Source organism: Camponotus floridanus, unplaced genomic scaffold, assembly GCF_003227725.1.
Source record: "Camponotus floridanus strain SB8 unplaced genomic scaffold, Cflo_v7.5 scaffold111, whole genome shotgun sequence".
Taxonomy (NCBI): Eukaryota; Metazoa; Arthropoda; class Insecta; order Hymenoptera; family Formicidae; genus Camponotus; species Camponotus floridanus.
Window position 1 is genome coordinate 351,972 of NW_020229228.1, and position 18,619 is coordinate 370,590.

The 18,619-nt window shown below is 26.4% G+C and overlaps 1 protein-coding gene across 2 annotated transcripts in view; it reads right to left on the reverse strand.

Annotated features, from left to right (window-relative positions):
- Positions 1–3,214: 3,214 nt before the first annotated feature.
- Positions 3,215–18,619, reverse strand: part of LOC105257642 (longitudinals lacking protein, isoforms A/B/D/L) — a 237,980-nt gene continuing 222,575 nt past the window's right edge. The window contains exon 7 of one of the 2 annotated variants that reach the window (XM_025414413.1): positions 3,215–3,501. In XM_025414413.1, the coding sequence (XP_025270198.1) occupies positions 3,230–3,501 (272 nt within the window). In that variant the 3' untranslated portion in view covers positions 3,215–3,229. Of the gene's footprint in view, positions 3,502–7,034; positions 7,405–18,619 lie in introns of those variants that run through there. The other variant, XM_025414325.1, reaches the window with a different exon arrangement.

The following is an 18,619-nucleotide window of genomic DNA, read 5'->3' on the forward strand; positions in this document are numbered from 1 at the left end:
CTTTTTCTGATTTACACAAGCGATAATTGTCAAAATCGGACGAAATTTATATAGTATTTTCTACGTCATAAAATTTTAAATCGCGCAATAAACAATATAAAGACTTATTTACACTTATTACTCTTTTTTGAAAATACTCTCATTCATACTTATATCTTATAAATGTTATCTAATAAAATTCATGTAGCATAATGTGAAGTTAAATCTCTTATCGACAATATGTAATAAAAACACATATCTCTCGATTCGACGTGTTAACGTTTAATCTTATTGCTATTCTCAAGCAATATATCGCGCATTTAATTAATCAAATTTTAATTTGATTGTGATCAGTTTGTTGTGAGTATGTCAGTATATTTTGCTTCTTTAAAAGCGCATTTAAGCAAATGAGATACATAATCGACATTTTTAGTTTGAAACAATTTAATTCTGAATCTAATTTTGATTAAAGATCGCATTATTTAATCACTCACATATTCTCTCTTTTTCTTTTTCTCTTTTTCTCGTAACAGTTTGAAATCGATTTAAAATTTCTTCTTATAAGCTCGTTTTTTCCACTTTCAAAGAATGGTTACTCTCTTTGTCACACACTAATCGCTGATGCCGGCGCAAGGTATCCAGCCTTCTGTACGTCTTGCCGCACTGATTACAATAATATTCCTGTTGAAGTGTTTCTTGCCGATCTTGAAACGACGCCAAAAACTCGTCGCATTTCTGCTGATGACGTTTGAGACTATCTACTCTCGTGTAGGCTCTACCGCAACCATCGCAGCGGAATTGCTGGCAAGACTTAGCGTTCTTCTGGACTACACTAGCTTCTAAAATCGGCGAGTCGCAGAGCAGGTAGTTTAATTGACCATGGAAAGGCACCTCGCAGACTTCAGATTCCTCGTTGCTCTTTTCCGCAATGCACTGAACGTCCTCGCCTGCAAAGATATATCATCCGTTAAAAGATAAGAATACGAAACAAGACGTGTAAGACGACTGACAAGCGAGCAACACATAGTCAGCAACATGCATAATCTCTCATGGATTATGATTTCGGTTTTCGGAATCGTAAGATATGAGATTGTAAAAAAATTAAGTTCTTTCGTAAATTTCAGTTATTAATCATAAAAGTGTTTTTCTGTCGAAGATTTCTTTTATTCAAAAGTTAGAAGAAAGATAATAAGAGATTGCGTGATATATTTTTTCGTATAACTTTGAGTAAAAAATGATTAGGGTAAAAAATTCAGCAAAGAATCTATCTTCTAAAAATGTGTAGATATTGATTTATTGATTAAAAAAATAATAACGATACGTGGACATATGATTTTTTATATTGATATACACACATTATGAACTACAAATTTATCTTAAATATACATGTTTGGTATCAAATGTATAAATACCTCTAGAAACTCCATATTTGCAGAGATTACAAAACTATCTGTTTAGGGTCGATTTTGCAGAATTATTGTGGATATAAAAATCGATTGGAAAAGAAAATATAGAAGAAAATACTAAACAAAAAATAAATTAATAAAATAAAAAATAAATGGAAAAAAAGAAAATATTATCTATTTATAATTTTCATATTTTTTCATTTAGTTTATTTAAAAATAAAAATCAAATTCTCTTAAAAATATTTAAAATAAAAACATTAATTATAGTTTGTCACTTCATATACATATATTTATTTACTTACTGCTTTATATTATTTTTATTAATCCTTAAATAAGCGATTTTTAATATGCAAAAATATTGCAGTATGGAAATACTGACATTGCACGAATATATAAAATATATAAATAAGAAATGCGCAAATATGGAGCTTCTACAAAAATTAAGCTAATAATAGAAATTAGCATTATATTAATCTTCCGCTTTATTATATTGTAAATAAGATCTATTTAATTCTTCCCCCAATTCCATAAAGAAGCGCAAAAGATGTTCTAATAAATTTTGTAAATAAAATTCCGATTTTATATTATAGTAAAGGATCGAAATTAAAGCATATTATAGTTTTAAGATAATATTCGCGGTAATATTCAAAAGTTTTTCTCCCCAAAAGAATTGTCACGCATTTTCAAATAAAATGAGAAATAATCAAAGAGTTCTAGATATAGAGTAATTCTGTAATATTAGAATTTATTCTGGTTCTTCCTTTTTAACTACTAATGCATGAGCTCGATTTATATGATTGTGTAAAGAGAATGGCTTTTCGAACTTCTTGCCGCAAATGGGACAACAAGTAGGCTTGTTTTTCGTTTTACAATATAACTTCTCGTGTCTTCTAAGGCTGTCGAGTCTTGAGAAATTCTTTCCGCATCCCTCGCAGACAAGCGTAGTAATTTTCACTTGTTTCTTTCGACGATTTTCCATGTTCTCTGGAGACAATTCATTGTAATCGGTGCTCACGAACTCGAAACAATTTTGTGATATATCCTCGTCAAACTCCTGATTTATGAATGGCTCAGTTAACCAATTGCACAGTTCCGTATCATCTATAAAAAAATGAGAAACATCTATTGTTAGATTTACATCTCGATCATCTGAGATTCACAAAGCTGAGAGGGATGAAAAAAATATGCGAGAGAAAAATCCTATAAGCACATGCATTTGGAGAAAGTGATCATATGTGTAATACGCTATTATTGATGAGTGAAAACATAAAAGATTTTTTTGACAGAGAAATATGAGAATTTTGAAGCAACATCCGCAATAAGACATATTAAATTTTTGAAGAAAGATTAGAAAATATAATAGATGTAAATTAATAAATGTTCAATATATATGTATATTAGAAAGAAAGAGAGAAAGAGAGAACAATTTTATAATTAAAAATTATAATTTTATCGATAGTTTCGAAAAAGAAGGGAGGGAAACTATATAAATAAATATTATTTATATTTATTGTTATATAGTTTTTATTTTTTTGTTATCAAAATATAAATAACAGTCGCATAATATAATATATAAAACGGATTAAAAAATAAAGAAAAAAATTCATAAAAAATTTCAACTGAAAATAATAGCCTTGTCTTAAAATATATTTTCCATATACATATGTTATTAGTGTAGATTGCTTTATTTCGATATAGTAAATGCAACAACAAGAGATACATATCATTATATAGAGATATTTCATTATTATCATATGGTTCCGTGGAGATGATCGCAAAAATACAACAAATCCTAGAATAGTTACGATTATTCAACGAAACGACATTCATCGAGAAAAAATCAATTATTCTAGATGATGCTTCAAGTTCATATGCTTGGTCAATTCGTATCGACGATAGAACATTTTCTTGCAAATTTCGCAATGCCACTTGGGTAGCTTGCCACATTCCAATCTCTGATGCCGTCGTAGATTATCCATCCATTTGTATCCCTTGCCGCATTCGCCGCACATGAAATGCTGTTCCTCCGGTGCCGTTGCTTTGCCGCGACTTAAAAAATATCGGGATATACTGGCGTGCAGCTTGAATTCACTAAGCTCGTCCATCAAGGCGCCGTCTGAAATGTGGAAAAAATTCTGTTATTTTCGCGAAAACGATAACATAATTTACACGAATATTGATCAACCAGTACCCAGGTAGCAGAGTGACGTCAAATGACATCTTAATGACGTCATTGTACATCATTAAGACGTCTGGAGACGTCATCTTGCTACCTGGATACGTCGTGATCTATATACTATACATATATGTCGATTATATTACATTGTCAATACATATAGTGATTATATTGCATACATCAATAAAACACAACGAGAATGCAAATTAATATATTCATTAAACATTAATATTATCATATTATAAATTAACATTAATTCATCATATTATAAATTTATACTCTAATACTGTTTTTCAATAATTTTTTCCAATGTAGAAATTGATTGTTAAATCTTTACGATATCTTTACGATATCTAAATTTTTTAATTACAATTCTGCCAATAACTATATTAAATATTATTATTTGAATACAAACTAAAATTCGCCATATGATTTATATTTCCATATTTTTTTATATTATAATAAAATCTAATTTTTGATTAAATAAATTATAACATATTCTTCATTTATATATGTTAGACTGAAACGTTATATCAGAGAAGGACATTATGTTGTTTAGCACAGAAATTTGCGTAATTATATGGTTACACACTAAATACTGTATTTATATGTGCTTACACATTTTTAGACATTTGGAAATATAATAGTTTTCTCTTTTATTGGAATCGTAAATTAACTTTGGCCAAAATACAATTGTTGACTTCTACAAGATTTATGTACATAATCAGCAATAAAGCTTAGGATTACAAATCTTACAAATTAATTCACTTTATTGATCATACATCATCTTATTGTTACATCATATGTTATATCATACATCATCATATTGTTATAATTTCAAATAGAAGAGGCACATAATCATTTCTCTGAGTGAAAAAAAATTGCATTAAAAATTTTAATGTGCTTATTAACATGTATATTAACATTTATCAGATTTGAAATTTAAAATTACTTTATTAATTAAAAGTATTACAGAAAACAATTACTAATAAAGCGATTCATAAATTAAATATTCGTAAAATTAAATGCGTTAATTATTGCTTTTTTCATTTTAAGATAATATTATTTATAACTAAAGACACAAATAATTCAAATAGAAATTTAATTCAATGTATATGTAGACATATATATATATATATATATATATATATATATATATATATGTTTGTGTTAATCACTAATTTAATTATATAGATGATTAGATCACAATTTTATCCATTTCCAGTTCATGTTTTCGTAAGCAAGATTTCCCAATCGGCAACTACATTAGAATGATGCACTAACAAATGTTCCTTAAGTCTATCGCGTCTGTAGAATTTTTTCAAGCAGAACTCGCACTCGTTCTTCGCCTCCTTGTTACCGCATTGCAATTGATGACGGCGTAAACTGCTTATCCATGTATATTTATTTCCACATATATTACATGTAAAGATCTGAATCTGACACTCGTTCGGATTGTCCATTTTTTGATTCATATTTTTGTCCATCAAAAATAATGAAGATTCATTGAAGCTTTTCGTTCTTAAAAGGTCATCAGTCGATGCATTTTTGAAGTTATACGAAGTCATGCTCCATACGTTGCTCATTTTGAATCCTGTTGACATAAAATGAAGGTGAGCGAAAATAACTGTAAGTTGTTTCACGAAAATACTGATCACAGACACGTATGCTTTCGATGAAAAAAAAATATGACAGCGTAGATTTGAGTTTAAGTAAAAAATAATTTTTTGCTGACTTACTATTTAGTAAGTAATTATTAGAATTTAATGGAGAAGGAGGATTTGATATTACAGCAAAAAGAAATCTTGAAATACAATTACATATAGAAAAAGATTAAAACAATAATATGCATTAAATATGTCTATTAAATTGATTAAGTCTTAAATATATTATAAAAATATTGCTTAATTGATTAATTTGATTATAAAGATTACGCAAAATATTTATCAATATAAAAATTGCATATTAATATTTTTTTCAAAAGTACAATTTTCAATAAATAATGACAATATATTGTCTATATATTTCCATAATAAAGATTATTACACGTTAAAAATAAAAAAAGAAAGAGAGATACAAAAAAAATATTTTTATTAAGTATTATTCACCAAATATAATTGAATAATTTTCATCACATAGTTAATTTTATTTTAGAAACGAATGTTCAACTTCTGACTTATTATTAGTTGTGAATATTGTAATGTATCACCTAATTAAGAAAGCAAAATATAATATGTAGTATTCTCTGCTCCTATACTTAAAAAAACATAGAATAAATTATATATATATATATATATATATATATATATATATATATATAATAAAAAAAGAAATAATTAAAAGAATAATTAATTTTGTGCACTCTTTATGATTGAAATAAAGCTTGATAAATGGAACAAAACTTAATTACTTAAACAAATACTGGAATACAAATTAAAACACGATACAAAGATGTGCAATAATTATGTAATTTAAAAGATACGGTATTAATACGCAGATAGTTTGAAATATCATTTAGTTTTCTCATTCGCTGCTTACAACTATTTCTATTTTCAATAATCATTGGTATGCATATGATATTTCGCTATTACTTTTTTTATTAATATTTTTGTACAAAATATTGTATTCGTGAATTGTAAAGAATGCTATGACGCGAAGATAAAATTTAACAAGCATATGTTTAAACAATTTTATATTTTCAGTATAATACATGAGAGTGTATTACGCGCATTTAATGTGTTGCAAAAAAATGCAAGATAATTCTATTACATAATAAAAAATAAGAAGTATATATATATTTATTATCGAAGTACATGAAAGCATGGACAATACTTGTCAAAATAAGATATCTAATTTCATTTAGACTTAACAGTTGATTTTTACAGTTGACTACATTTTTATGACTAAATTGTACAAATAATAAGTGATTAAATACATACTTGTAAATGCATTTCATTCATCATAAATATGTCGAGCGTAAAAGTATGTGCACGTAATAGATATTTTTCTCGCGAAAAACAATCATTTATGTTTTTCAAGAGAATTCATACACACATTCATTTGCACATTCATTCATGATGTTATTAGAAAATGTTCTTGATGTTAATAGAAAAAACGTCTAATTTTTGTATAAACTAAAGTTAAAAATATCTTAGCATGCAGAAAAATTAAAATATCAAAACTTTTAAAATTTTAATTTTCCTTTTTTTTTACCTTTGCTTGGTATTTATAATATAAACTCATGAATTTCCTGAAAATGTTATTTTACGTAAATATTATTTTTGTCTCCTAAACTGAAGATATATGTAACATTTGTGAAAATCTATATATAATAAAAATCTTAAAATGCATGTTGTCTTATGTTATGTGTTATTTTGCATCTGCTATTTATGCTTTAGTTTTACAAATGTTTAAAAGAACGTTTGTATGAATTTCGTCTGCCTTTTTATGTGAATTCTATAATAATTTATTGATCATCGTTGCGTGTTATCTCTCGCTTCCATTCTTTCGTTGATTAGCGCCGCTCTTAATCATAGTCCTTTTTTTGCGTTGTCTGAGTCATTCTTCTCTCGCAACCGACAACATGCGCATTTAGGACGAATCTGTGCTTGAATCTGCGACCGCAAATAGGGCATACTTCGCAAGGCACGACCCCGCATTCAAGTCGCTTGTGTCGGCTCAAGGATGTCGTGGCCTTATACGTTTTTCCACATCTGTTGCACTCGTATTTGTTGTCACTAGTGTTTTTTTTCCGAGAAGTTCTGAGCGTCTTGTATGTTGTCTCATCGAATCGTTGTTGGCTCCACGAGTTGTCATGCGATAATAGCATCGAAGCCAGTAGACCTGAAACGAGAAGACAATGTATGGTTAGATGACGCACTTTTCGCGATTTGTCTGGCACGTTGTCGCAATACTTTCCGAATTGAGATTAGACATTGAATTATACGATTGTTCGATTAAAAACGTGTGGAAGGCATGAAATTATAATTTGCATCATTTGATCTTTAATAGACTTCCGAAAGAAAGTTATTAAAGATATAAAGGTTAATTATCATTATTAATTCTCTGTAGCTTGATTAAGAATTATTTGAAAAATCACGATTAAGTAAATTAATAAATCTCAATTACGGAAGTTTTGTTTTATTATTTATGATTGGAAAAATATATATTTAATTTTGTTGCTAAATATATTACTTAAATTATTTAATATTATCTAAGAGTTGTTAAAAATATTAATATATAATCATCTCATAAAATTGTATAAAATAAATTTACAAAATGCCAAAAATTAAAAATTACAGATTACTCATTAACTGATTGTGAATGTATTTTATAAAATTATGTATGGAGATTTTTTTATTATTAAATTCATTTATTGATGTTTAGCAAGCAATGCTTAATTTCGTGCAGTTAGAACTTCAGTTTCAATCGGAGAATGACAAGTTTTGATTAAAAATTGCGCACGAGTATAGCTGAGAAGAAATGTCATTGGTAAAATTGTGATAATGCAAAAAGTAGTATTTTATGAAAGAAAAATGTGAAAAAGAAAATAAAAGATAAAAGAATAAAAAGAGCAAGGCAAGCTGTAAATTTTTGTGCAAAGTAAAAATCGTAATTTTGTTGTTATTATAGATTTCTGATATTATTTTGACAAGTATATATAGATGTCAAAAGAATGAAAAAAATTATTTAAATAAATATAACATGAGATGTGTTTTTTTATTATAATGTTATTAATTTTTGGGCAATTTATTAATAAATAATTATTAATAAATAAAACATTTTGTTTTTGTATTTTAATTCATAGAGTTTCTTTTCTTTATTTTTTTACAATGAGAAGTGGAAATGTCAATGTATACCACATTATTTGCTAGTACCTATATCTTTTAAAAATAATGTCAATATTATCATGTTTGCATAAACATATTATGTACAATTGAATTATAAATCCACTCTCTCCTTCTTACATCTAAATACGTTAAAATAATTTTATTTTGAAACTAAAAACAAATCTTAAGCAATAAACGCTAAATTATTAATTCCTTGTGAATTAATCTTAATATATAGGGTAGTACAATTGTAATACAATTAACGCTTGATCGACAACTTTTGCTACGATAAAATTTTAATCATCTAATGAAATATTTTCATAATATATCAATATGAATGTGTCTTTATTATTTTTTATAAATAAGTTGTTTGTTTTAAAAATCGATTCTTTCGAAAAATGAGATACTTAAATGAATATATTATGAAAAATATATTACATTATAATATAATAATTATAACGCAATTCAAAATTGTGTTTTATTCAGTGTTTTACTCATTAATAAGAATTAATATAATACTTTAATATATGAAATAAATGAAAAATAAGAAATTCAATTTTAATAAATTATGTGCTTAAAATTCTTTCTTAGAAATAAGACGCATATTAATCTGTAGAAGCGTGCGATATTATTTTATTATATTAATTTAATAATATAATAATGTAAAGTAAGACAAAAATTTATTTATAGATATATTTATATATGAATATCGAGAACAATCTATTAACAATAAAACCATTTCGAAAGGAATTCAGATTGTATTAAAACACATTTTATAATCAATTATTTTTGTTTTAAGCGCATTATTTTAAGCGTATTATATGATAATACATTCCTAAAATTAATTTAAAGATTGTTAGACATATAACGTAAGAATGACATTTTAATGTTGTTCTGTAATCCATATATTAAATTCGCACTAACATAGATTGTCATTAAATCTTATTATAACTCAGTCTTCGTAACAATCATAACACAAAAAAATATAAATAGTTAATTCCGAGTTAATTAACGCAAATTCCTACCAATCTGGTCTAATCTTGTTTAAACAATCTTAAATATTTCTCCTATATCTTTCGAAACGAAGAAGCATTTATTCTCTATGAATCATAACATAGAATTTTATCGTTTCGACATTCATTATTCATCTAAAACATCTGTCTCAACGATCTTTTTTTTCTGCACGACACTAGATGATGAGTTAACATAAATCTATACGTGAACTTTTTTCCGCATATCTGGCATTCATGTTTGGGTTCGACGCCGCATTCCAATCTTTGATGTCTTCGCAGGGACGTTTCTAATTGATAGCCCTTGCCGCATCTCGTGCATTTGTAGATTACAGGTTTTTGCGTGTACTTCAACTTCTCTATATTCTTCACAATCAGTCTCGGGACTGAAAAGTAAAAGAAAAAAGCGTAGAAGATTAACAATTCCCAATACAATATAAAATATATATAAGAGAATATCAGTGACTCCTTAATTAATTGCGAGATATTAGAGAAGTGAAGAAACTTACGCTTTCTAAACTATATTACAAGAGATTTATTTAGTTGATTTTTTTCATAAACATTGCTCGAGAAATGTACGTGAAATACTTATTATAATTTTAATTTACTCAAGCATAAACATATAAAAATATTTGAAGACACTGTATGTGACTAAATATAATTTGCCTGATTTGCATGAATATAATAATCATTATATATGTTATCAATATTATCTTTTTAAAATTCCTAGACAAAATTTATTGATAAATAGAGTCGAAGTCCCGAAAAGCTAATTCTAACAGATTTAGTTACATTAATATATATAATTACAATTAATTAAATCTAACAACATTTTTTTAACCTTTCAATTATAATTAGAATAATTTTTATGAATAAGAAATTTTAATAAATTACAATTAAATATACAATAGTTAAATACAATAGATCCTTTTAATTATTTTTTAAATAAAAATTTCTAGAAATTGTGTTTTTGTCATATTAACATCTTCTTAAACTAAAGCTTCATATTATATAAAGCTTCATATTATATTCATATTATATAATGTGTGTGTGTGTACGCGTGCGCGCACGCACGTACGCACGCACGCACGCATACGTGTTCAATTTAATAATAAGAAAGGAAACAAATAAATTCAATAATTATTAAATTCTATATAAGTTTATACATTTATTTTTCAATATAATAAGAAATATCAATTTATTTTTTCGTACAAAGAATTATTTTTTCACCAATAACACCTTAAAAAAAATATAATCAAGAATGCTTGAATTTTTAATACTTTTTTACTTTTGGGCAATGTAAATATTATAGAAATCATTTTTAATAAATGGTTAATTGTACTTAAATAATAATAATATAAATAAATTTCATATAATAATTATCTATTGTAATATAACAAAGATGTATTTTATATTAGAAGGCGTAATATGTTATTCAAGTGAAAACAAATTGTCACATATGAAATACTTCACTAGTTAAAAATGGTCAGATCAAAAAAGAAAACATAAGTAGCTGAAGATTTATACTTAACATACGCATTTCTTATTTAAGTAGACACACACATATATATATTTGTTACAATATACATTTTCATTGTAGTTTTGTTGTAGAAAAAAACATAGTTGTCAAACAAAATTTTTAGATTATAAGGAATTTCTTTATTTTAATTTATGTAGGAAATATGGCGTATATGTGTGTTTTCTTTGTCTTTTCCATATAATAAAATAGTCTGTTATTTAACCCTTTCGTACCTCCGGTATATATGTGCCACCTACGACAAAAATCATAATTTTTAAACAAATAATCCTATGAACTTTTACCTCGGCTTCTTTTAAAGAAAAAGATTCAAGCTACTGTAAAACAATCATCATCTTTGAAATGTAATGTTTTCAATTAAATCAAGTTATCTAAACTTTGCAAAAAATCAAACTTGAAAAATAACTATATTATATCGAAAAATCATAGAATTAATGCGTTAATTATAATTAAAGTTTTATTTGAATGTGATCACAATTTTATTATGAGAAATATTACAATAATTTCAGAAAAAACATAATATATATTTAAAAAAATAAATCCTAGCTCATATTTTAAATATATCGATATTTTAATTTTTTATGGTCGCCATCTTGAATCTGCCATTTTCAATTTAAATTTTAATAGTAAATTTGAAATCAGCACTTCCAAAAATCTATAAAATCGTTTTCATATGAAACATATCTTTTTGGGAAAGCCGGAAATAAGTACGAAAAAGTTAAGGAAAAAATTAATGTAATTTTTTATTAATAGTTAATTTTTAGAACCTGATTTATTCCGTACGTGTATCTTGATGTGTTTTACTCATGTGTCTACGTAAATGATACTTCCGTTTGAAGATCTTATTGCATATTGGACAGATGAAATTGTGCTCCTTTCGGTATTCTATTCGTGTGGCTTGATGTGTTTCACTAATGTGTCTTCGTAAATGATACTTCCGTTTGAAGGTCTTATTGCATATTGAGCAGACGAAATTGCGTTCCTTTAGACATTCTTTGCGATGCCGTAGTAGTTGAATGTTATTTATGTAATCTCTTCCGCAGTCTGGGCAATTCATTGGAGTCGGAAATTCGATAAATTCGAAGTTCAAATTTCTGTGACACTCCTCGCTGTTTCCTGAAAGAGACAGTGACTTTCGGTTAGTAAGATTTTCGAAGGAGGAACATTCATAGAAGCAATCGAGATTTTGACGCGATTATTAATTATTAATAAGTATGTTATTGATTGTGAATTTGTGAATAAAGAGCATCTGCTTGCATCTACTTTTACATTGAAAGATACAAGAACAATTTATGGGTTTATTCTCAGAACACATTCTCTATAGTATGCACTAAAAGTTTTTTTGTCATAAAATTATATATATAATTTTATAACATAAAATGTATATTGTATATATATATATATATATATATATATATATATATAAATGTATTGTAGAAACTAAAATAACAGAATATATGAACAAAAAAATGCTTACAAGATGTTTTTGAAATATTTTATTTACAATTATTTAATACCATTTAAGCCTTTACTTTTTACAGTCTTATTTATTTATTAAACAGTCTCAAACAGCAAATATAATCTCAATAAATATTATCTCAATAACTATATCTTCAAAATAATTTTGATGATACTTTTTATATTCTGTATTCTAAGAATATAGAATATTTTGATGATATATTCATATTTAAAGAAAATTTCTACTTCAATCTAATGCATTGATACAGGAAGATTAACGGAGAGATTAATTTGGGAACAATTGCCATCAAGAAATAAAAAAAAATTAAATAAACAATATATTGCATGTTTATATTCTTTATTTGCTTCTCGAACCTGCCTAATTTGTTTATTAAAAACTATTTTATTTTTCAAAGAAATAATAGATGTTTTTTAATATACATATATATTTTGTACATAATGATATGCATCTCAATAAAAATTTATCTAAAATAATTCGAAAAAAATAGAGTAAATGTCGAACAATATTTTATAATGAAATATAGCGCAATTGTTTCCGAGTTAATATAACAAAAAAAATTAAGAACATTCCAGTCACTCGTATTGATTGTTTCATATTTCATCGATTAATTCATTGTTCGGTCATATATTAATATAGTGAATCAATCTGGCATGTGACTGCCATCGATGCTTGTGCTTGAATTTTCTTCCGCAAATCGGACACTCGAAGGTAGGATCCTTTCCGCATTCGACCCGCAAGTGTTTCTTCAACGAGTCCCGCCATATATATCGCTTGCCACATCGGTAACAAGACCAGGACTTCAGAGAGGAGGCTGAAAAGAGAAAGTAACGATCATTAAGTCGTTCGCTCAATTTGTTATTCTTGATCGCAACATCGAAAGCGCGCGTCACAATGATTGCTATCTCGATTTAATATATGTCGCTGTTCAAAGAGCTGATCTTAAATTACTGTAATAAATAATCGATGTTTTTGCGCGTCACTTTCTTGGGTAAATATTATCGAAAGAATTGGGTCTCTTTTTTTATTGTCTGATATAGGGTTGCCAAATCCGAAAATCTAAATTACCGGACATTTTATTTTTGGGACAAAATCTAATCAGACACAAAACCGGACAGAAATAGTAAACATAAAACTATATTAAATACACAATTTCATAAACAACTCTCTTTCTCTCGCTTTCTCTCTTTCTCCCTCTTTCTCTCTCTCTCTCTTTCTCTTTCTTCTTTCTCTCACCTCTCTCTTACAATATTGCTTTTAAAACAAGTTTAGAAACGTTCGGTGTCCGTCTTGATTTGTCAACCGAACACCGAACAAGACTCCTAAAAATCCGGGTCAAAATTGGACGGTTAGCAACCCTACTGATATGTGATGTATGTAAATTTAATACTTTATTTGTACTATTGATTACTTTGTTTCGAATATTGTCATATACAATCGTTGCTGTAAGAAAGAAAAAAATATTCTGCGCAAGATGAAATTGCAAAAAAAAAAAAGCACACCGATATTCTTAAAGGAATATTCTTTCAAGCCTGAGAAAACAGAATCAGGACAAAATTGAAGTTTTCGCTTTAAAATTCGCCAATATATATCAAAATATCATATTTTTAGCTAATAACAAAAAAACATTTCAATATACAATAGATGCAATACCATAACAAATCATTTACTGTAGTTGTATAAAATCTGCAATTATTATTCGGACGCTTCAAACAAAATTTCTTTTGAAAAATAATTTTAATAACATCAGAAATTATATATTTTCTTTAAAAAGAAGATTATTCGATAAATGATTTTTTCATTATCAATTGCATTACAATTTTACTATAACTAACAGAAAACTGCAATATTTACTATTCTCGTTACAATATTTCTGTCGTTCTTTATAATCGATTCGTTTAAATTTTAATAATATGAAACGAAATATATTTTTGCGGTAATAAAAATAGAAATATAAATGTTTGATATGATTATGTGCTTAATGAGCAATTAATAACTTTCACTTTCATTGCAATAATGATATACATACATCAGTTTGAAAGTAAGTAATAAAGGAAAAATATTGCACTAATAAATGAGATGATAGTTGAAACAATATTTTTATTCGGAATTTAAGAGGTACGTTAGGAGTTACGTTAATGAATTACATATACAAATTGAAAATTTAAAAAAATTTTATAGAATAATTCTAAAAGTTCAAATACCGATTTCACGTCAATATGTGTCTACACAAACTATAAAATGTAATAACACAGTTATTATAAAAATCCTCGCTCTTGCGTCTTATTACAAAATATAGATTTTTCTATAAAGCTGCTTTTCTCTTATTTACTAGTCACTAAATATAATACAAATACGATTTCAGATACGCTTTCATATATATCTATTGCTCCGCTGAAAAATATAGCGTGATACGCTTTTTCGCATAAGCTCTCTAAATTACATAAAAGTACATGATATATGTACAGATACGCGATCATATCATCAAGGAATTGTAGCTTTTTGCGAGATGTCTCGCACGTTATAATGTAATGCTGTGCATGCATTTCGCGTGCGACTGCCAACGATGTTTATGTTTGAACTTCCTGCCACAGACGGGACATTTGAAAGCCGGCTCTTTACCGCATTCCACTCGTATGTGATTCTTCAAGGAGCCACGCCACAGGTAACGCTTACCGCATTGGAAGCAGAGCCATATCTTCTTGTCTACAGATTCTCTATAGATTTCTTCTATATAGACTGAAAAAGAAAAAAAAATTTATAGTATTTAGATAATCCCGGACATTATGCACAAGCCATCTTTTTACGCTACCAAACCAGCCCCCCAAATATCGCATTTGCTGAACAATATTAACGAAACATGATGATCGTATGTTAAAATGGTAATCTGTGATTCATGTTTCCTTTGAATGAAAATATTATATTTTCAGCTGCGAAATTTGTATATATTAGATATATGGTATTAGATCGTCTTTTTTATTAATTTCTCGCTAAATTTTTGTATTTAATTATAACTTGTATTTAATCCATCTGATATGTATTAAATTTTAAAATTCATATTTGCATAATAAAAGGTTAAAAAAATATATTTATATAAAAATTAAATTACGCATATTTTCTAAGAAAATTCTATGTAAATAAACAGTACACACACACACACACACACACACACACACACACACACACACACACACACACATTCATATAGACATAGTCATATACATCGCTTTCTGAAGCGTATATGTTCATCGAATTATTTTGAAGAGATTATCAAAAGTGATAATTGGTTGGTCTCGTTTACTCAATGATAATATGGCGAACAATCTGTAGCAAAACATTCTTTAAGAATAATTCTAATTTTAAGAATTAATAGAATTTATAAATGTCATATGAGATTTATTAAAAAATCATTCTTGTCAATAAAGTAAAATTTTTTTTGAAATTTTATTAATTAACAAAATTTATATACAAGCTTATATTACAATGCAATAGAAATTTCGATTGTATAGTTTATAAATATTCTTGAGCCAATCTTCGTCGTTGCAATTTTTAACGCGTTCGATGTAGCCTATATTTGAACATCTTGTCGCAAACAATACAACTGAACTTGAATTCTTTGTCATAATATCGCATATAGGAGTACATGGAGGCTTTTTCAAGCGTATGTCTTGCACGCAAATCTTGCACGAAAATGCTATTTGATCCATCCCACCTGAAAAATGAATAATAAATGGTGCATGCATGCATCTTAGAGTGCACTTTACAATAGAGTAAATTTTTTATATATTCTGTGTGAAAAACACAGTGCATTTGATAAATCAGATAATAAAATCCGCAATCTCTCATTCCTTTCAAAATAAAATTATCAATTCTTTGAATTTATATATATATATATATATATATATATATATATATATATATAATTCACGTAACAATCTTATCATAATTAAAAGAACATTGCAATAATGATTACAACCGTTCTCATTGTTAATTTTCGTCACTAATATAATTAAATTTTAATAAAGAAAAGAATATATATATTTAAGGGAATTTTAAATTCTGATTCAATCCAACAGTTTTATTAGATTGAACGATAACGTTTATATTATTATTTTATATAACTCGTACAACGTCAATTTTTAATTAAAATAAAACTGGGAAATTTAGGGACCCGGAAAGATGGAATTATATAATTATTAATTTCTCTGACAGATGACAGCGAGATTATTTGAATGTTATTTCAACATTTTATTTCTATTAGTGTATTAAATTAACTTCTTTTTACATGAGGTTTACACCTCGTTTTTCTTCTGTAAATATAAAATAATATCGGTTCACTCCGTTTCTTATTAAATATATTTATGAATAGCTTTATGATGTTTCATGAGATGATGCTTGTGTTTAAACTTTCTGCCGCAGACACTGCAGGCGAAGCGTGGTTCAATACCGCACTCCATTCGTTTGTGTAGACTTAACGATTCTCTCCATTTGTATGTCTTGCCACACGTGTTGCAGGGGTAGGATATTGAGCGCAACATTTGTTGGCCTGAAACATACATGTAACAATCTTGGTTTCATTAATATCGGACTAATCGTTGATTTCAACGTCGACGGCGTGCATGCTAGAAAGTCCATCTGAGAAAATTAGTTCTCTACTTCTGATTTCTGATCTGACAAGATTTTTAATCTTAATTTTTTTTTCAAAGTCATCCATAATAATCAAGAATAAAGAATTAAATATTCGAGTAATTCTAGTGTTGCGATCCTATCTCAGTATCATATTTATCTTTATTTCTAAAAAAATCCTATATTCCTACATTTCTATAAAATCGTAAATTATCGTAATTATCGTAATATCGTAATCGTAATTATTAAAAATCTCCATATTAATACTAAATGACAAGTATCGATATATTATAATTATAATTTTCATAATAATAGTTTCGGTATTGCATTGATATGAATATAAGAAATTGAAAAATTATTATCAAAAATATTATTTTTTTCTCATTTTCATATAATAACTGAAATAAAAACCGATTGCTGCAAATACCGATACAATATCATCAAGTGATATATAATTATATTTTCTAAAGTACTGATATTAATATGATTACATTCATTACAAAATTTAAAATGTACATGTGCATGCATTTATTGTAATTTTATTGTGAAATTTTTATGAATTATTAATTGATTTGAAATAATACATTCAGAAATAATACATTCAATAATATATGTGTAATGATCGGTATTGGAATGTGTTCAATAATACGTGAATATCTATTTTCATAACAAAAAGCTTTTATTTTAATCATCATATAAATTTAGGAGAGAAAGAGAGAAGAAAAATATCAATTTAGACGATATTTAATATTAATTTTACTTCCTGTGTAACATAAATAATATTGATAAGTTAATAAAGTACAGATATATGATAAAATTACCACAGTAAATGCACATCAAAATTTTATTCAAATTTATAATTATTATAAACAAATTATTATAAACAAAGTCAAAATAAAAATTGGAGAAAAATATCACATTAATATATAATAACATAAATGTATATCTTGTTACATGTAAAATATTCTTAATAATCATTTAAATATTATGTCATACAAATAAGTACAAAATTTTTGATATTAAATGTGTAATAAAAAAATATATCGTGATATCCGTAGACAATCGAAAAAAATGATTCTTCATATAAAAAGTTGAAATAAGTATTTTTAAGATAAATTTTGAGAAGTATTTAATATATACGAGAAAACTTATCTTAAAAAAATTTATGTTTCGAATTTATTCACAATTACTATGTGTACGTATATTACCATATGTATGTATATGTATATGTACGCATATGTATATGTATATGTATGTATACGTATACGTATATGTGTACAAGTACCATATGTATGTATATGTATATGTACGCATATGTATATGCATGTATACGTATATGTATATGTGTACAAGTCTTTCAGAAAAAAGAAAAAACGAGTTTTCAAATTTTAGATTTTTATCATAAAATTTGTTTCAATAACTCTTATCGCTTTTAGAATATAAATAAAATTCTAATTAATAAAAATACTGAAGATAAATTTATTTTAAGAGATCACTTTTCGATTGTATTATGGTACCGATACATTTCATATATCGCAAATGAATATATAAAATAAAAAAAATATAATTATTAGTAAAA